General features: G+C 34.2%; 1 protein-coding gene across 28 annotated transcripts in view; it reads right to left on the bottom strand.

Annotated features, from left to right (window-relative positions):
- LOC106875208 (dual specificity calcium/calmodulin-dependent 3',5'-cyclic nucleotide phosphodiesterase 1A) overlaps positions 1 to 20,156 on the bottom strand; it is a 1,569,442-nt gene that overhangs the window by 34,460 nt on the left and 1,514,826 nt on the right. For all 28 annotated transcript variants that reach the window (XM_089364164.1, XM_089364142.1, XM_089364159.1 and 25 more), the window contains 4 exons: positions 16,752 to 16,818; positions 8,489 to 8,599; positions 4,874 to 5,014; positions 854 to 954 (listed from right to left, as the gene is read on the bottom strand). In XM_089364164.1, coding sequence (XP_089220290.1) covers positions 854 to 954; positions 4,874 to 5,014; positions 8,489 to 8,599; positions 16,752 to 16,818 — 420 coding nt within the window. The remainder of the gene's footprint in view (positions 1 to 853; positions 955 to 4,873; positions 5,015 to 8,488; positions 8,600 to 16,751; positions 16,819 to 20,156) is intronic.

Genomic DNA, 20,156 nt, shown 5'->3' with positions numbered 1-20,156 from the left:
TTCAGTCCCACTACATGGCACCTTGGGCAAGTGTCTTCTACTATAGCCTCAGGCCGACCAAAGCCTTGTGAGTGGATTTGGTAGACGGAAACTGAAAGAAGCCCGTCGTATATATGTATATATATATATATGTGTTTGTGTGTCTGTGTTTGTCCCCTCCACCATCGCTTGACAACCAATGCTGGTGTGTTTACGTCCCTGTAACTTAGCGGTTCGGCAAAAGAGACCGATACAATAAGTACTAGGCTTACAAAGAATAAGTCCTGGGGGTCGATTTGCTCGACTTAAAGGCAGTGCTCCAGCATGGCCACAGTCAAATGACTGAAACAAGTAAAGAGAGAGTTGATTGAGAAACATAATCAGGTAAGGTTAGATCAGTTCAGATGAAATACTTGCAGCAGGTTATTGGGTAAAAATAATTAGTCAAATAATGCTCTGTTTGAAATTTGAATGTCTTCTGATCTTGGGACATCATTGATGCTGAGCTTGCGATACAGTTTCTGCAAGGTGAAGACAGAGGAAATATATATTTGACTACACTTTTATTTGTTATATGTTGATGCATAACAGCTGTTTTTCTGGATGATTTTCAATAACTTCTTGTAGAGTTGTTAAAACTAATTTAGCAATTTTGACACAAACCAGAAAACTACTGATCCTCTTAGTTTGTTTGGTAACTGGAGTTTTCTGTTACATGAATTTCTTACTTGTAACATGGTGTGTTTATATGTTGATATTTGTTGTCATATCACTGTAGTTGTTGATGTTCTCTGCAGTTAAAAAGTTTTTTTAAATGTTGTTTCTCTGAAATAAAGTTAAAAGAAACTATATAATTTTTTTATCGTATAATTACCCTGTATTTATGTGAAAATTGTTTGTTGTTCCAGTGTGTTCATAATCATGAACCAAGGCAGCTATTATTGTGGCAAAGATTTCAAGGTCTGTAAGCCAGTTCTGAAAATTTAAGCATGAATACTTGTAGAAAAAACACAATCAGTTGGAGCAAAATGGATTTAAATATAAAAACATATATACAGGTAGAATAGTTAGTGGGCTGTTATGTAGATGTATGTGCATGTGTGTGTATGTATGTGCACATGTATGTAGGTAAATGGATGGGCTGTTATGTAGATGTATATATGTGTGTGTGTGTGTGTGTGTATACGTATATGTATGTGCACAGGTGTGTAGGTAAATGGATATGAATGTAAACAGATAGACATACAGACAGATAGATACATAGGTAGTATGAACAGACAAGCACACATACATACATATGCAAATGAAGACAGAAACATGTGTCCACACACACACACACACACTTCACTTCACACAAGGATACATATGGAGACACACATCCATACATACAGACACAGTATGTAGTCACAAAAACCCATACACGGACACACTCAGACATGCACACACAAGGAGACAGAGGTACACACACACATGCAAACACACACACACACAAAGACATGAATATATGCACATATGCACACGAATGCATGCACACATACATACATACATACATACGTACACACACTGACCCACACACATGTGCACAAACAAACAAAAAGAATGCAGCTCAGATAACAGGCAGAGGCAACAACTATAGAAAAGGTTGCAAGACACAATGGAAATTTTAGTAAAAATAGATAATTAAATGAGTGGAAACTTTACCGGTGGGTGTGTTAAATAATAAGGGACTAAAAGAGAATGACTCTTTTTCTGACACAACAAAACGAAAAGATAATTTTCAATGTTTTGGTTATGATTTACACTAAGGTAAATAATTATAATTTTATACAATATAACACTCGAATCTTGTAATAATTTGAAAGAAATAATGAAGTGTTGCCAGTTATCCATAAGAAGGAAATGAAACTCAAAATTGAGTATGAGGTGTAGTCAAAAGTATCCGACCTTGATTTTTTTTTTGTGCAAAATCCGCATGGGTATTAGGTAGCCACATCCTTCCTGAGTATGTGCAAATATTTTCGTGTTTGTAAGTTGCACCATTCACCTGCATCGACGCATTGAGTACAGACATGAAGAGCATGCTGTGCAATTTTTCTTTTTGAATCGAGATGACCAAGTGCACTGTACAAAGTTACTGTATCGAATTCTGCCAAAAACTTGGTCATACGCATGCCCAGACTATCGAGAAGATTCAGAAGACCATTGGAGATGATGCTTTGAGAAAAACACAAATAAAGGAATGGTACAACCGGTTCAAAGATGATTGCACCTCAGTGGACAGTGAGCCATGTTGTGGCAGACCATTGACTAGCAGAAATGTCAAAATGATTGCAAAGGATTTTTATTGCCTTTGTGAAGCTGTGCCACGGAAGTGATCCCACCATGACAAGGCACCCACTCATTCTGCCCATGTCATTCAAGCATTCCTCATCAAACAAAACACACTACTTGTCCATCAGGCTTCCTACTCCCCACACTTGGTTTTGGTTGTGACTTTTGGTTATTCTCAAACCTCACAAAAAGCACTTAAGGAAAATATTTGAGTCAACAGAGGACATTAAGCAAAATTTGGCAGCTCTACAGCATCCCAAAAATTCATTTTCAGAAATGTTTCCAGCAGTGGCAAGAATGCTGGCAGAAGTGTATAGACCTCCCAAGACGAATACTTTGAAGGAGACTCAATCAAAATGATGAGTTTTTTAAAAATTATTTGTTGTGTGGCCAAAGGTTAGATACTTTTTGGCTACACTTCGTATATAGTTTTGAAATTCTTCAACCTAAGTATTTAGAGAGTTATAATACCATCATCGATGTGCTACTTGAACTTTTGGATAATTTGAATAGATTATTATTAGGAATTTATTTAAAACAGGTTTTTGAGGAATGGATTGGAACTTTAGCTTTATATGAATATTTAGTAATGTCAAACATAGCAGCATTAGGGAGTTGATTATAGTTCATCAATGACAATAGTTTTTTTTTTTTGTCTTCTTGTTAATTTTAAACAAACTACAATGTACACAATCTCTAAAGCAAAACTTAAATCATTAAAATATACAAATAATATTGGACGTATTTCAAATAAATTCAGAATAAATTTAATAGAGAAGACTTTCAGCTATACATTTAACAAATCACAATTCAATACCAGAAAGAAACTGATGTGCAACTTTCTTTCAAAATTTCTAAATGTAAAACATGAACAGTGTGCCTTAATGATGGAAGGTTAACTTCATATATTTTTTCACTGGTAATCACAGTAGCAGCTGTCAGATAAAATATCACGACACTACCATTTATGAAGAAGTAATAACATTGCATAATCCCAGCTCTGTTTTATTTAGTTTATCTTTACATGCAGCTGCTACAAAGATCACTTGTGGGAAAGGTGCAAGCTAACCTTTCATCTGAAAGGCATATTGCTGACGTTTACATTTAGAAATGTTGAAAGAAAATTGCATATCAATTTCTTTCTGACATTGATTCAAGACTCATTAAATCTATATCTGAGTGTCTTCTCTGTACGATTCATTTTACAATTATTCAAATAAGTTTTAGATTATTTTCACTTACATACAGACATTAGGTTAAGTCACTTTAAGTGCTACTGATAACATGTAATCCAGTGCAACCTGTCACATGGTCAGTTATTGACAACTGAAGTCACACCCATAACAGGCTAACCTGGTGTGGGGAGTTGTTTCAAACACAGCAGAGCAAAAGCAAGACTCTTCAAAAGGATGGATGAGCCCAGTATAGGGTCCATGACTACTTAACAATAGTCCATAATGACATAGATGGTGGGTAAGCATGCAGTAAGGCCATTCTGCAGGTGATGGACCCAAGGTTGTGTCAGATAATTTTTCTAGGAATGTGTTAGATGGTACTTACACTGCCCTTCTGCCTTCTGGATGAGTCCATGAAGACAAAGGGTAATGGAATATACTTAAAGAAAAAACAAGCTGGAATGGCCAGCTTTATAGTATGGTTTCATATGCATTGCATATCTGGCAACCTTCTATTGCTGGTTTGAGATACCACTCATCTTTGTTTGCCTGTGCCACTGGACTTGTTTTTTCCACAGATATAATAGTGATATTGAGAAAGTTAACATTTCCCAGCACCATTATCAAACTTTATTGAATTGATATCTTCTGCTAAGTAGATCGTGGATCTTGGGTATCAGGGATGGTTGTTGTTATGGTGGTGGTTGAGGAGTTTACATGCTTCAATGGCAATAAAATATCACCATTTCCATTGTTTCTTCACTTGTTAAGGGCACACAATAAGTGCATCACAGGTGGTAGCAGTCATTATCCTCCAGTCAACTGCATGGCTGCACCCTTCATTGTTGCTGTGATTTAAGAAGTACAGTCGTCAAAGAATCCTCAACTGAAGAAAAACATGGTCAACATCAAATTTTGTAACAAACCATAAGTAAAACACATACATGTGCGTACGCATGTGTTTGTGCGCAATTAAAGCTAGAGTTGTAAGCCTAGAGCTTATCTCTGTTTCTGAGGTATTAAAACAAGTGAGAGCAGGATACCCCACAGACTGGGTTGCTACTTCATCTTTTGATTTACCACTAACTGAAGCTAATATAAATAGATTTTCCACAAGATGGTGACTTGACTTTGGCAAGTGTTACACTTGTCAAACTCAAGATCCTTGGTAATTTCTGCATGTTTTGAGTTCTCTTTCTTTTTTGTTATAAATCCATTCATGATTTGTACATATTCAACAAAAGCTAGAATACGACAGACAATAAATACTGAAGAAATGGAGTAGATTTTTTAATTTTTTTTTTTTTCTTTTAGTCTGAAATCATAAATTTTAAAGTTGTTTTATTAGAAAAAAATAAGATAAATGGTAAAGTTCGATGTTAACTTACAGTTAGTTTACTGCTTGATAAGATATAATGAACTGTATGTGCAACATCTGCTGCATGGAGTAAATTGTGATATGGATTTTTGTATTTTGTGTATCCTGCTTCCATGCAGGTTAAGAAAGCATCTAGTGCTGAAGTATTGATCTGTAAATAACAAAAGAAAAACAATTCAAGTCAAGTTTAAGGCGTTGCATGTCTAACCCAGATGTCAATGATTTGGGGCTTTTTGTTTGAATAATTCTATTGCCGTGGCTAGTTTTATAGGAAATAAGCTACTCTATCATATCATATAACTAAAATCAGATGCTATGTTTTTGGATGCAGTTTTTGAAATATCTAAATTTACATGAACAGAAAAACTCTTTTAACCATAGAAAAATGCATAGTTGTAAAAAGGAAACGTTTTTTTGTTAAAGCCAATATTTATTCACATTATATAAATGCAATTCATTAATTACATTCACAGCAGATAGTCACACTTCATTCATGCTTCTTTTTTGTTTTTCAATGAAGAATCAATAAAGAATAATCTGCTTTTAAGGGATTCCAATTAGGTCATTAATATTTTCCAAAGGAACTAAGTTCTTGCTGAAGAATCTTCTGAATGCTGTTTGGTATGTAGGAAAATAGTTCACATTTAAAGTTCTTTCAATATTTACTAAATCTGTTCATAAATTCATAGGTTATCTTGACCTCAACAACTGTGCTTCTTTTTCAACTAATTTTCTTTTATAATGTATCTAAACGGCATATATTTGGGTGTCAAAAACTAAAAATATATTATTTTATATAAATAACCTGAGATAGATAAGAAATAAGATGTAGCTCTTTTAAAATGATTTATAGAAACATATATATTAGCAAAAGTAGAAAACAAACTATATTCATAATCATTCATAGTTGTATATAATGTATACATATAAACATTACAGCCATTTGTAATTTTACCAAAAAAGATGATAAAAAAATTGAAAGACTAGTTTCAAAATGATTTATTTTATTTTCATCCATTTTTAATAACCTTGCTGTTCTGGGAGAATAATAGAACTGTATGGAAATAACTGGTTAGATAATTAACATATTAGTTTTCTTGCAGTTTGATCTTAGGACAATTTTCAGAACTTTGAAATTCTCAGGTCCTTCAACCTGTTTAGCAGCAGTGGCTGTCATTTCTTCCAAAGAGCAACTGAAATATCTGTACATCTGCAGCCTATGCTTGACTTAAAAACTGCTTCATGATTCCCAAATTGATGTACTTCCTTTACACAGTGACAACATAACAAGAAGTTGATCACCTCATCACTATAGATTGATTGATAAGGACACTGTGGGCATTTCTAATGCTAGTTTCAATAACTCAAGTATCAATAAAATCAGTTCTGAGAATCAGAAGAGCATCTAACTTTGCACTGTTACCATAAATCTAACCACTGCACTCTACAACAACAATGGCTGAGAGGATATTTTTTTCCTAATACCATAGGATTCTTTTTATCTGCAAACCACATGCTGAAAATTTTGAGGGAATGAACAACCCATTTTGGTGTTAAAAGTAAACTAATGGTGAAAAAGAAGCAACAAAATTGGGAGGAGTCTTATGTAGAATGACATTCCAGCAGATACAATCAAGATCTCTTGGTTCATTGCTCTTCTACATGAGCCACAGAACAATGCTTAGTGTAAATGATTCCTGATGCCCAAGATTGATATGGAGCTACACATAGAACTCATGTGGTTTACTTTTGTTCACCACTACTAGGTCTGATTTGTTATGCTCAAACACCTGATCCATTTGAATTGGGATTTATATCATTATCATTTTTCTTCTTCTTCTTCTTCTTCTTCTTCTTCTTCTTCTTCTTATTATTATTATTATTATTATAGTTGCAGGAGTGGCTGTGTGGTAAGTAGCTTGCTTACCAGCCACATGGTTCTGGGTTCATTCCCACTGTGTGGCACCTTGGGCAAGTGTCTTCTACTATAGCCTCGAGCCAACCAAAGCCTTATAAGTGGGTTTGGTAGACAGAAACTGAAAGAAGCCCATCGTATATATATGTGTGTGTATATATTTGTGTCTGTGTTCGTCCCCACCCCCGACATCGCTTGACAACTGATGGTGGTGTGTTTACGTCCCCGTAACTTAGCAGTTCGGCAATAGAGACCGATAGAATAAGTACTAGGCTTACAAAGAATAAGTCCTGGGGTCGATTTACTCGACTGAAGGCACAGCTCCAGCATGGCCGCAGTCAAATGACTGAAACTAGTAAAAGAGTAAAGTAGTGAGCTGGCAAAATTGTTAGAATGCTGGAGAAAATGTTTAGCAACATTTGTTTTGGTTTTATGTTCTGAATTCAAATCCTACCAAGGTTGACTTCATCTTTCATCCTTTTGGGATTGATTACATAAAATACCAGTTCAGCTTTGGGGTTGATGTAGTCAACTATTCTCCTCCAACAAAATTTCTGGCTTTATTCCTATAGCAGAATTATACTGAAATTTTTTTCAAAATCAACAAACTGACACTGTAATCAACCAGCATGGAAACCCAGATATAGGAAATAACATTAAATGGAAAAGCTATAAACCTGTCTATATTACAGTTTATTAATCCTTATAATAACCACCAAAAACAGCAATAAAACATAGAATTTGTAAATGAAGTTTAGGAAATAAAACTCAATATTTTTTTTTATATATATAGTATTAGAAATATATTGGGATTATGAGCATCATCGATGTTTCATATTCTTCCTTAACTAAATAAATATTACTCTTATACTTTGTTTGATTCATGTTGTAAGAAAGTGTGAAGGCACATAGCCTAGTGGTTGTGCTGATGCATAGATGATTGCCTGATCATAGTTTCCATCCTTCGACTGGATAGTGTGTTGTGTTCTTGAGCAAGACTCTTTATTTCACATTACTCAGCTCTCATTTTGACATATCTAATGTGTGGCACCTGTGTGGGCAGTGTTGCTTTGATGGAGAGAGTGAGCTACTCTACATCACAAGCATATGTGCAGATCATTCAACAAGAAGTTGCAGACACCTCATCGGTCCTTCGTGACAGGAGAGTCTTCCATATACAGGGTGTCCACAAAGACTGGGTACATGGAGTAACTAATATCGTAACATAAACAATTAAATATAAGAAATAATAATTTCTTAAAGTATGTGTTAATCCCCATGTACCCAGACTGTAAATAAAATCATAACATAAGCAATTAAATATAAGAAATAATAATATCTTAAAGTATGTATTAATCCTCATGTACCCAGACTTTGTGAACACCCTGTATAATAGGAAAGTAGCCAAATAATTTTGAAGCCTAGTTTAAAAGAACTGAAATGCTTAAGATATATAAACCTCCACAATAAGGCTTAATTCTCTACCTCCTTCATCTGGCATAAGATATAAATAGATGAACTAGAAAAACATTCTTCCACATCAAGCTTGAAGTTAACAGAAAATTTGAAAAGAAAATTATTTGAAATTTTCTCAATTTTCTTCATCATTATGTCTACCTGAAATTTTCTTTTCAATTTTATTATGGGATTTTTGACAATAAGAATAGATGGTATTTAAAAAAGAAAGGAAAAAATTTCTTTGAAACTCACTTTGAATTTATTGAGTAAATCATACTTCTGTAGCAGTTCATAACCAACGTATTTGAGTGCATGTGAATCTTCATTGGTTGCAAACACATCAAAACTCCAGTCATCTAGATTCTGAAAAAATAAGTTATTTCAAGGAAATTATAATGACTGTCTAAATGCATATATGATACATATTTGAATCTAACAACTTTTATATTGAATGATAATCAGATCTTCTTAGATTTATACGAATTAGCTTTTGGAATATTTTAAACTGTCTCTGAGACAATGAAGTGTTGTAGTCATAGATATGTTTTGAAGAAAATTTAAATAAAAAAGAAGAAAAGACTTTAAAATTGTGACAGAATAAAAAGATAGTTGCTTTTGAATAAATGCCTGAAATAATATCAATGAAGAATTCATGCCATTTGAAAAAGATCTTTCTTGTTCATTTATGTAAGAATGTATAGCTGCTTGATAGTGCAATTAATATTCTTAGGTATTTTTACATTGTCTTATATATTGGTGCATATAATTTAGGTTGTCTTTCAGTAATACACCTTTATAGGATGTTACAGAGATTTAAATTTCCAGTTAATCTTCACTGATTACAAATGGGCTGTAAAATATGACTCAAATTTTTGTATTTTAAGTCTCTTCAAGTACTCAAATTTCTGCACATTTCCTTTTGATCCTGTGTCATTACTTCATTAATTTTGTGTGTGTGTGTATGTGCATGCATGTGTACACACATATATGTTAAATCATTGTTTCCATTTTCCCATTTTTTTGCTTGCATGGGTCAGACGGATTATGTATACACATACACGTTTATGAATTATCATATAAACTTCCTAGTCTCTGCACATTACTGCAATATCTATCCAGTCTCTCCTTGAGCCACTGCTACACTAGCTTCAGTCTGTTTCTGTTGAACCCATATCCATGAATAAAAGAACTTAAGTTTGAACAGCATTTTGAAAAATCACTGGTTATATACTATCCATTTTATCTCTGTGACTGTATGTGGGAACTCATAGAAATAACCATAATGCCATCCTTAATCGCCTAACAGACTTCCACTGCCTCCTTCGAAGCACTGTGTAAAACCATTAATCATTGATCTATTGATTCTTATGAAGAGAATTCAAACTGAAAAAGTAAACATTTCAGTAAATAACATATTTTATAAGTAACTTTTATTAAGTCTACCTTGCTCTTAGCATTTGTTATCATATCATATGACACTTTAACTTAAATCTCATTATCTATAGTTTTACTTAGACTTCATTACCCATAGTTACAATAATCAGTTATTGTTGACTGAATATATCATCAATTTTCAGGAAACCTTCTAATCAACACATTTTGGAATCACTCCCTTAGATGTATTTCACAGAATATTTGATTCTGAGATTTCAATAACAGATTATATATTTCAAATATAGTAATAATTAGATATATTGATCCGGCTGAACCTCTCTCACCTTTAGTACAACAGAATTAACAAGAGACAATGAGATTGTAATAATGAAATGTAACTACTGCAGTGCAGATGATTTCATGTCTGCTAAATTTGATTTAGATAAGTAACGTTGTGTATTTATATCTTAGCATTTACATTGTACAGCTGTGTATGTACAATGTGTAGGAGTCATTGTGTCATTTTAGAAATGTTAGATTTTGTGTTACAAATAGTTCATACATTCAAGTCGAAATTCTAAAAAAATCAAATTTTAATAGCAGACATGATGATAAAAACACAATCCAACCCATGGATCTTTATAGATATTCTAAAGAAAATAGATACTCTAAAATAGCAAGAAGTGAAAAAATGTTTTAATGTTTAAAAGCAATTGTTCTCCCACCCACCAGTATATCTATAAATGTGTGTGTGTGTGTGTGTGAGATCATCATCATTCAATGTCTACTTTTCCATGCTTGCATGTGTCAGATGATTTTCCATAGCTGGATGCCCTTTCTGTCACCAACACTCGTTTTCAAGCAAGGTAATATTTCCCGATGACCAGTCATGTTTTCCATGAGGGACTAAAAACAACATCGCTTGTATGATGGTAATGCTTGTTTACAATCATGATGTTGAAACAAAGGTTCTTTCTCTCTCTCACACACACGAAATGAAATATAACCTGATGTTTCCTTTGTTGTAATAAAAGAGACATTATTCATATACTTAAATCGATTTGTTCAACTTGCCAGGAAAACCCACAGGTAAATAAAATAAATATATAAAAACCATATCAATACTAACAGTTTACTGTCACTGCTGTTTGATGCTCTACAGTTTTATAGAATTAATCTTTCACCAGTTCAAATATTTGCATACATTAAAAATGTTATTGTTTGCCATGTCTCTCATACAATAAATCTTTAAAATAGCGAGTTAATGAAAGTCTCTCTAAGTGTTAATTTGACTTCTTAGAAACAGCAGCCAAAAATTCTTTGAATTACACTGTATTGTCTTGAAAAAAAGGACATGTAAAATAATGTAGTCCTAGATACACTATTCCTAAAAACATGATGGGTTACTTTGAGAGAAAAATCTTTAACCCTTTAGTATTTAAACTGACCACATCTAGCCTAAATATTCCATCCATTTTATGTTCAAACTGGCCTGATCTGGCCTCTCATACCTATCCTAGAATTTCTAAAAAATAAGCAATCACATCATCAAAATGTCAAAGCTACGATTATAACACATGACCAATTCAAAACAATCTGAATAAATAAGCATTACATTTAACAGAGTAATCCGAATGCTCAAGGGTTAACCATATCTGCTTAATTGGAACTGTCCATGGGGCCAAATGATGATGACACTCAGTTCTCACAACAAAAGTGAGGTGAGTTTCCTTAAAGTAGACGAACGCTACCATCTCCATTGTACAGTTTATTGTATAAATTTTTTTTCGTTATATTTCTCAATGTGTCTATTATACACAAAAGAACATCTGTACACACAATGTAGCATCAATATATTTGTTTATATTTAGATTTATTGATAATTTCTTCCTGCATCTTGAGCATATATTTCAGATGTATACATTGTAGCTTAAACATTGTTACACATCAGAACAGGATTTTTCAATGTATTTGTCTGTGGGAAGGTGGTACTGGACAAATTGTCTTGTAGTAGTATTTAGTTATATTATCTCTCTATACTGCTGGGAAAACTGATTTTTCATATTCTCAGGAAGGGAGGGAGAGGAGCAGCAGATATTTGGGAAAAGTGGAGTCAAGAAAGTGATGTAGGGGCAGCAAATGTAGTTGTGGTAGGAAACAACATGGAAAAATTTCTGTGTTTTCATGTGAGGGTTATGTAAATCTTAATCAAGGAAGGGAAAAGACAACTCCAATCTTTTTATAGTTGCATAAATTAGAGCTGGAATTCCAACCATGCTTCATGGTTCACTACCTCAGCAGCTCCTTTATAGGATCCAGGGGCTAAAGACATCATCAGGAGGAACCACATCCGGTGGTGCCCCCCTCCACTTTCCGCGGTGTCTTCAGTTCTGGTGTTGAGTGCATTTCTTCTTCCTCCTTTTTTCTTTTTGTTCTTTGGTTTCTTTGATGAATGCTGGGGTCAATCTAATCAACTGCCCCCCCCCCCACTTCCCAAAAATTTAAGGCCGTGTGCCTATAGTAGAAAGGATTATTATTATTATTAATAGTAGTAGTAGTAGTAGTAGTAGTAGTAGCAGCAGCAACAGTAGTAGGAAGCTGGCAGAATTGTTAACATGTACAAAATGTTTAAAGGCTTTTCCTTCCATCTCTTTTAGTTCTGTGTTCAAACTCTGATGAGGCCAGCTTTGTCTTTTATCCTTTCAGGGTCAATAAAATAAGTAGCTGTTGAGTCCTTGAGTCAATGTAACCAACTAATCACCTCCTCTTAAAATTGCTGGACTTGTGTTAAAATTTAAAAAACTATTTCATTATGTTTGGATGTGATATGCTGTTTGCCAAACTAATTCTAAAACATGTTGAGGGTTAACACATAGATCCTATGCAAATAATAATAAACCATCAGTTATTTTGAAAGCAAAATTAAAGTTTGTTTCTTAAGCACAGTGAGCTATATTATATTTTGTTTACTCTGGCAGTAAAACAAAAGCAGTGGACGTAGATTAATTTTTGTTTAAAGATCGAGCCAAACAATATCTCCAATGACAGTTATTTTATATAAGACCAATGCACAGATGGTTCATTAAAGATAACAAATAGGTTCTGTTGTTGTTACTTTAAATCCAGCTCCCCTTTAATCTGCATTGTATTGTGCAAAAAGTTTGACAAACTGCTTTTCCAGTTCTATATTTAAGAGATGAGGAATTATGTACATTATTTACATTATTTACATTTGACGGATATTTGTCCTCATCTTGTTTGTTGTTAACACAATGTTTCAGCTGATATACCCTCCAGCCTTCATCACGTGTCTTGGGGAAATTTGTCAGCGGCCACAGCGGCGGTGCCGGTGCCGCCACCACCAAACACAGACAAAACACACACATACGATGGGCTTCTTTCAATTTCCCTCAACCAAATCCACTCACAAGGCTTTAACTAGCCTGAGGCTATAGTAGAAGACACTTGCCCAGGGTTCCATGAAGTGGGATTGAACCTGGAACCATGTAGTTGGGAAATAAACTTCTTACTACACACCCATGTCTGTTGTCTAAACATTTTGATCATTTGATCTAATTTCCTTCCTTTCAAACACTTTTAGAAGAATTTTTGTCACCTAATTCCTTAGAAATCTCAGTTGATCACATGACTATATTACATACATGAGATCCTACTGGATTTGTATTTGGTATGTAGAATGCCTTCTTGAGGTACTTTTTCCTTAATCACGGCAGTGAATGCCATCAAAAAAGAAAAAGAACCACCTGTTGCTAGCAAGTAAGTATGGCATGACCATGTGTTCCATGCTTTTGCTAACAGTTTTAGGTATATATATGTAGTCATGAGCAGACAAAGATGTCCACCTCCACTCTGAAGTCAGTGGAACATCCGTGATGTGACAACTGGAGGTAAAGGCTGACGCCCATTTCAGTTGCATAGACTGAATGAATGCAAAATGAAGTGTCTTGCTGAAGGACCAAATATACTGCAGTGTCTAAGAATCAAACCCAGATCATTACAATATTCAGCCTAGCACCTTAACCACTAGGCTGTGTGCCTTCAGAAGCAAGAGCTGTAGTTAAAAGTAAAACAAATTAATGGAAATCTAGAGAGATGCTGCACTTGTTAGGCTTTCTCTTTCCAAACACACATGCATGCACGCACGCACACATACACAAAAACACTAAACATATAAGTGTCATTAAATGACAGCTCGAGTGTAAATATGAAGACAGACTTTAGATGGTTGAATACATATTTATTAGATTATATCCAACAGTAGAAAATTGATGTGAAATAAGTTTGCATATGCCAGCATTGATAAAGGGATATAACAATTAAATATTCTCTTTGACATTCAGATGTAATATTTTATTAATATTTCAGAGATTAATAAAATATTATTAATCTCTTAAACACTTACATTCTTCTTAACAAGTTAATATTAAATTAGGGAGACTTGCTAAAGGTCCTCACAAAATCTGTTACCTTAGATACAAATGCAATACAATTCTTGGAATAAAATAGCTCTTTCATTCTTTCATTTGTTTTTAAGACAAATGTACTATTAAGGCATTGTTTTACAGTTGGACACTTTCCCTATCACTAGCCTTTACCTGTTTGTCAAGTAATGGATCTCACATTCCATATGTCTTCAAAGGCACCAAACCAGTGGACAGCTTGCTGAGAGAGAAAATGACAACAATACCATGACTTATCGCTCAGCAACTTTCAGAGATGTCCAAAGTAAATCCCCATGCACAGATACATGCACGTACACACTCACACTATGAACTTCTTCCAATTTCCATCTGCCAAATTCACTCACAAGGTTTTGGCCCACACAGAGCAATAGTTGACACTTTCTTGAGGTGCTTCACAGTGAGACTGAACTCAAAACCAAGTGATTGGGAAGCAAACTTTTTAACCACCCAACCAAGCCTTATGAATAACATTTCTTTCTCTGATAGTATAATTGTCCTAGACCTTTTATTGATACAGTCAGTTCACACAGTGGAATAAAATAGTTTGCCCTGAGGAAAAGAAAGTTCCTTGACATTTTGGGCTGAATCCTTGATTTGAGAAGGAATTAGATTTAGAGTCATGTCCATGCTAAAGGGTCAGCAGAAAGAATTGCTAGCTGCTGCTGTTGCATCTTTAAATAGGTTTAATGATAACATTTTTGTCATCATATTTCTTTGAGCCACTTTTTCTTTGTGGTCAGACTCTTTATGCTTCTCCTATTATATACAATCTTTATGACTAGTAACTCTCTTTAAATTGCAGAAGGTCAGTCAATCCCTATGGTTATAGTATATTACACTGGGGGAAAATAATTACCTTTCATAAAGGTGAAGTCAACTACACAATGGCCTAATATATCTATAGTCTGAAAAATGCAAGCATTTTAGGCCAATTACTTTATTAAGCAAAAGTTATCAACTTTTAGGAAATGCATCTTTAATTTGCCAATAGACATCATTATCAGAATGGTGAGCTGGCAGAAACGTTAGCATGCTGAACGAACTACTTAAGGGAATTTCATCTGTCTTTATGTTCTGAGTTCAAATTCTGCTGAGGTCGACTTTGCCTTTCATCCTTCTGGGGTCGATAAATTAAGTACCAATTGTGTACTGGGGTCGATCTAATCGACTGCCCCCCCCCCTCAAAAATTTCAGGCCTTGTGCCTAGAGTAGAAAAGAATAGGCACCATCATTGTCATGTTCACATTCACTTTTCCATACTTGCATGGGTCAGACAGAACTGTTAAGGGTACCTTTTCTATGGCTGGATGCCATATCTATTGCAAACCTCACTGGTTTCCAAGTTAGGTAATATTCCCCTTTGACCAGACATGGTTTTGTGGAAGATTGGAAATGAACAACATTACTTTTATGATGCTGATGCTTGTTCACCATCATTTGATGTCAAGTCAAGGAGACACAGAAACACACATACATATATAGATGTGTATTTATGGAATGTTTCTTTTAGTTTCCAGCTATCAAAACCTCTCCTCAGTGTTTAATCGGTCCAGAGCTATAGCAGAAGGCACTTGCCCAAGCTACCATACAATGAGACTGAACCCCCAACCACATGTTTGAATCTCTTTTAAGTTCCTTTATTACAGTTCTTTGGTTTCCCATCTCTTTACTATTATCCATGTTAATATTTTTCTATTCACTACTATATTGAAGCTCAAAGATTACTAGGTCAATACAGAAAAGTCAGTGCTATGTTTAACAGCTCAGTCCATCTAGCAGATGATATGCATTATATAATTAATGTTTTATTAAATAATTTTTGTATTCCTCGCATGGGCTCTGAAAAGTAAGATTTTCCATTATACTGTTTTCCAAAAATTAATATCTTTTACATAGAAGTCAGTATGGCTAATTTGGTTGTATCTTAAGTGGGTCATAATGCCAATAAGTAACTCATATGCACTCTGATTATATTTCGCTTCTTTTTTCTATTAATAGTCAACCAGTGAACCAATTAACCAATTGATTGTTTGATTAGGCATTCAGTTAATCAATCAATCAGTCATGTTTGTCAGTGTTTTAAACACAATTCACAACCTCATCAATGACATATTCTCTCTACTCCAGGCCTCCAGAGCAAATGGCGATGAAAGGATTCTGATGAACCTGCCTGATTGACTGACTGAGTGATTAATCAAACAACCAATTCATTAAATGGTTCACTAGTTGATTATTAGTAGTAAAAGGAATAAAATAGAATCAGTGCTTGTGTCTCTTATTGGTATTGTAACCCATCCAATATACAGCAAAATCTCAACTAATGATTTCACTTCACGTATCTTGCAAACTAGAAACAAAAATGAGATATGGCTAATAATAATCCATTGATAACATCTTTTGCTATGAAAACTCAAGCAGTTGACTGTTAATATGTAAAATTAAAAAACAAAAGTATCACAATACAAAAAAACAATATTTTGATATCATCTCCATAAATCATGAACAACACTAATAAGAAAAAATAAAATGTCAAAAGTATTTGGTAGAAATAAAATTAACTCTGCATTTTCTGAGTGAAATTATGAAATTAATATAATATTTTTTGATGTATCTGAAATTGTTAAAATTCTTTATGATGATAAATAAAAAAGACTAACCTTCAATACAGTAAGTACATTTTGTGGAATATGTAAGCCAACAGACCCTGACATTCGCCTGTAGATCCTATAAAAAATGGTTTTAGAACAAAATTTTAAAGTTAAACAGAAGTCATATGAATAAAATTATATATCATTGACAAGTTTCTGATAATATCATGTATTTAAAAAGAAACAACAACATTCTATTTTGAGAAATACTACATAGAAATTGTTATTAGATAAATTTGTTCCATCCACTCTCACTTCTTTGCAATCACTGTAGTCAAACAGTTTCTTTTTCTTCTTCAATATAATGTTTTCACAAAAGATTAAAAACAATACAATAAAAATAAATTTGTTATTGACAACATTAGAAAGAAAACAATGGTATAATTCAAATACTGTACATGTATTTTATCATTTACATTTGAACAATTTGAAAAGCAACAAATCAGAGTGAAAGCAAGTTGTTTATATTCAGCTTGTATCAGACAGATGTCATCTGTTTTCTTCTGATTAATTAAATTTATAATTGTCTTATGTAAACTTTGATCAAATTTTTTTGTTTCGACTCCTGTGAATGAGCTCATAAATTCCTTTATTTCATTCAAGGGTTTTGCAGCAGATTTTTATTTCCTTTAGATATTACAGTCAGAGCTAAAAGCTGTGCAATCCAGACAAAGGAAAGAAAGGTATTGAGAAAAATAAGCATTCTAAGTGAATTTTTATGTTACCCTTTTTTTTTTTTGAGGCTTCCTTACAAATGGATTTCAAAGCATTATGCATGGGAAAAGTTATATGCAATGCTTGCATTAATTAGTTAGCAAACTAATTAATTTTGTGTAGGTGACATTCATTGATATTACAAAAACTATTATTATTATTATTATTATCATTATTACTGTTGTTCGCTTTTAATCTATATTTTTGATGCAATCACTTGCCAGGACAAACCCAGTGCCCTTAAGGTAAATGAAGTTTAAGTGATGTTGAAATATAACTGAAAGCTTGGCGAGGGGGAGTTGTGAAGGTAGTAGAGAAATACCTTCATATAATACAACACGAACATTTAACTGATAGGGTTTTTCTAAGGATGTGGGCAGTACTTAGTACAATCTTTTGGATTTCCTTGAGACATGGTTCTCCTGGGATGTTATTTAAATGTTTCTGACATCCCTTTTTTATCATACCTAGAGCACCTACAATATCAGGAACAGTTCTTGCTTTAACATGCTACATCTTTTGTATTTCAATTTCCAGGTCCTTATATTTACTAAGTTTGTCAAATTTCTTTATGGATATATTTTTATCAGTGGGAACTCTTACATCTGTTAGTTTGCAAGTATTTTCTTCCCCGTCTTTACTAATTATGTCTGGTCAATTAGCCTGGATCGTTCTGTTGGTGTTAACTGGAAAATCCCAGAGGATGGTGACATTTTTACCTTCAACAACTGGCTCTGAATGATGTTCATACCAGTGAGCAGGGGTACCAATTTTGTAGTGTTTACATATTTTCCAATGTAAATACCGTCCTGCCCTATGATTTTGCCTCTCCTAAATCCTAGTAGCAAACCCAGCTACTTATCCTGATTTGTGTGTGCTCCTGTATGTTCCTGGTATTCTTTCAGTATAGTATTGATTGCTTCTATATCCAAAATGTTCAACGCTAAAAGGTTCCCAGAGGTGGCCAATTAATTTGACTACTAAACAGATGCCACTGTACAACGTCATGTTCCAACATCTGAAGGTGGGACTAAAACCAATGGCTCTGAGGAGAGCCACCAAATAGCTATGGTCTCTCATGTCATATACTTTGGACTGATCCAAATATCCTTTTGTTATAGTGTCTCCTTTTGATTGGTGTGTCTCCCACCTGTTTGTTTTGTATTATCTCAAAAAGGGAATTATTATTATTATTATTCCTTTGTAACACAATGTAGGTAAAAATGCACTGGAGTCTTTAGTCATCTGTCAAGTCACAACAAGGACCTCAGACCGATAATACTTTCCTTAAGATGTGCGCTGTGCCCAATAAGGCTGCTTTTTGCAAGACATCAATCTTTCATGGGATTTCCAGTTACCTTAAGAAGTTTTGAAGTTTCAATGGGATTGAGCCCAATGCTCTGATAACCACTGGTGTCACTTTTACATTACCCTCTCACATTCCATACAGTCTTGCCATTTCTACTTTCAATTCGGAGTACTTGGTGATCTTTTTCAATCTCTTTACTCACAACATTCATGTCATTTGCTATGGCTACGTCAGTGATCTGATGGTATTTGTCTCTCTTATTCAATATGACAATATCCGGCTGATGGTGTTCGATTACACGATCCGTCTGAAAATCATAGTCCCAGAGTATCGTTACTTTTCCATCCTCCTGCGTAACTTTACTTAGTACATGCTCATACCAGTTCTCTATTACTTCATATCGGTATTTACGGTATAAAGAGCCTGTTCATATTCTTTTGTGCAATTATTATTGTTATTATTATTATTATTATTAAGGTGGTGAGCTGGCAGAATCATAAGCATTTTGAGCAAAATGCTTGGCAGTATTTCGTCTGCCACTGCGTTCTGAGTTCAAATTCCATCAAAGTCGACTTTGCCTTTTATCCTTTTGGGGTTAATAAATTAAGTACCAGTGTTTCACTGGAGTTAATATAATCAACTAGTCCTCTCCCCACAAATTTGCCTTTCATTTTTTCAGGGTTGATGTAATCAACCTACCTACTCCCCCTCAAAATTACTGGCCTTTTGCCAAAATTTGAGACCATTATCATCATCATTATTATCATTTTGGTTTGACTCAGGTTTGGTCTTATTGCTGGTAGGATTTATGTGGGTAGCGGGTTACTACATTGTAACCTTAGGTATTCACAAGTTTTCAGTAGTCTTTTCAAGTGCTTAGAACCTTCCTGACATTCCTTGCTGTCCCTAAGGGACAAACTTTCTGTAGAAGCTCTACAGAGCATTGTATTCCAGTCTTCTTCAGCCATTTGTCTATATCTTTGCTTACTGTTCCCAATGCACCAATCTATTATTATTATCAAGGCAGGCAGCTGGCAGATTCATCAGCATGCTGGATGAAATGCTTGGCAGTATCAGTATTTTGCCTGTCGCTACATTCTGAGTTCAAATTCCACTGAAGTCAACTTTGCTTTTCATCCTTTCGGAGTCGATAAATTAAGTACCAGTTGAGTACTGGGGTCGATATAATTGACTATCCCCCTTTCCCAAATTTCAGGCCTTGTGCCTTTAATAGAAAGGATTATTATTATTATTATTATCATCATCATCATTGTTGTTGTTGTTAGAGTAGTGAGCTGGCAGAATTGTTAGCATTCCAAACAAAATATTTAACTGTATTTCATCTGTCTTTATGTTCTGAGTTCAAATTTTTCCAAAGTTGACTTTGCCTT

The sequence above is a fragment of the Octopus bimaculoides genome, chromosome 1 (assembly GCF_046866305.1).
Source record: "Octopus bimaculoides isolate indiv1 chromosome 1, ASM4686630v1, whole genome shotgun sequence".
Taxonomy (NCBI): domain Eukaryota; kingdom Metazoa; phylum Mollusca; class Cephalopoda; order Octopoda; family Octopodidae; genus Octopus; species Octopus bimaculoides.
The sequence above is the reverse complement of the archived record's forward strand: the minus strand, read 5'-3'. Positions and strand labels throughout refer to the sequence as shown.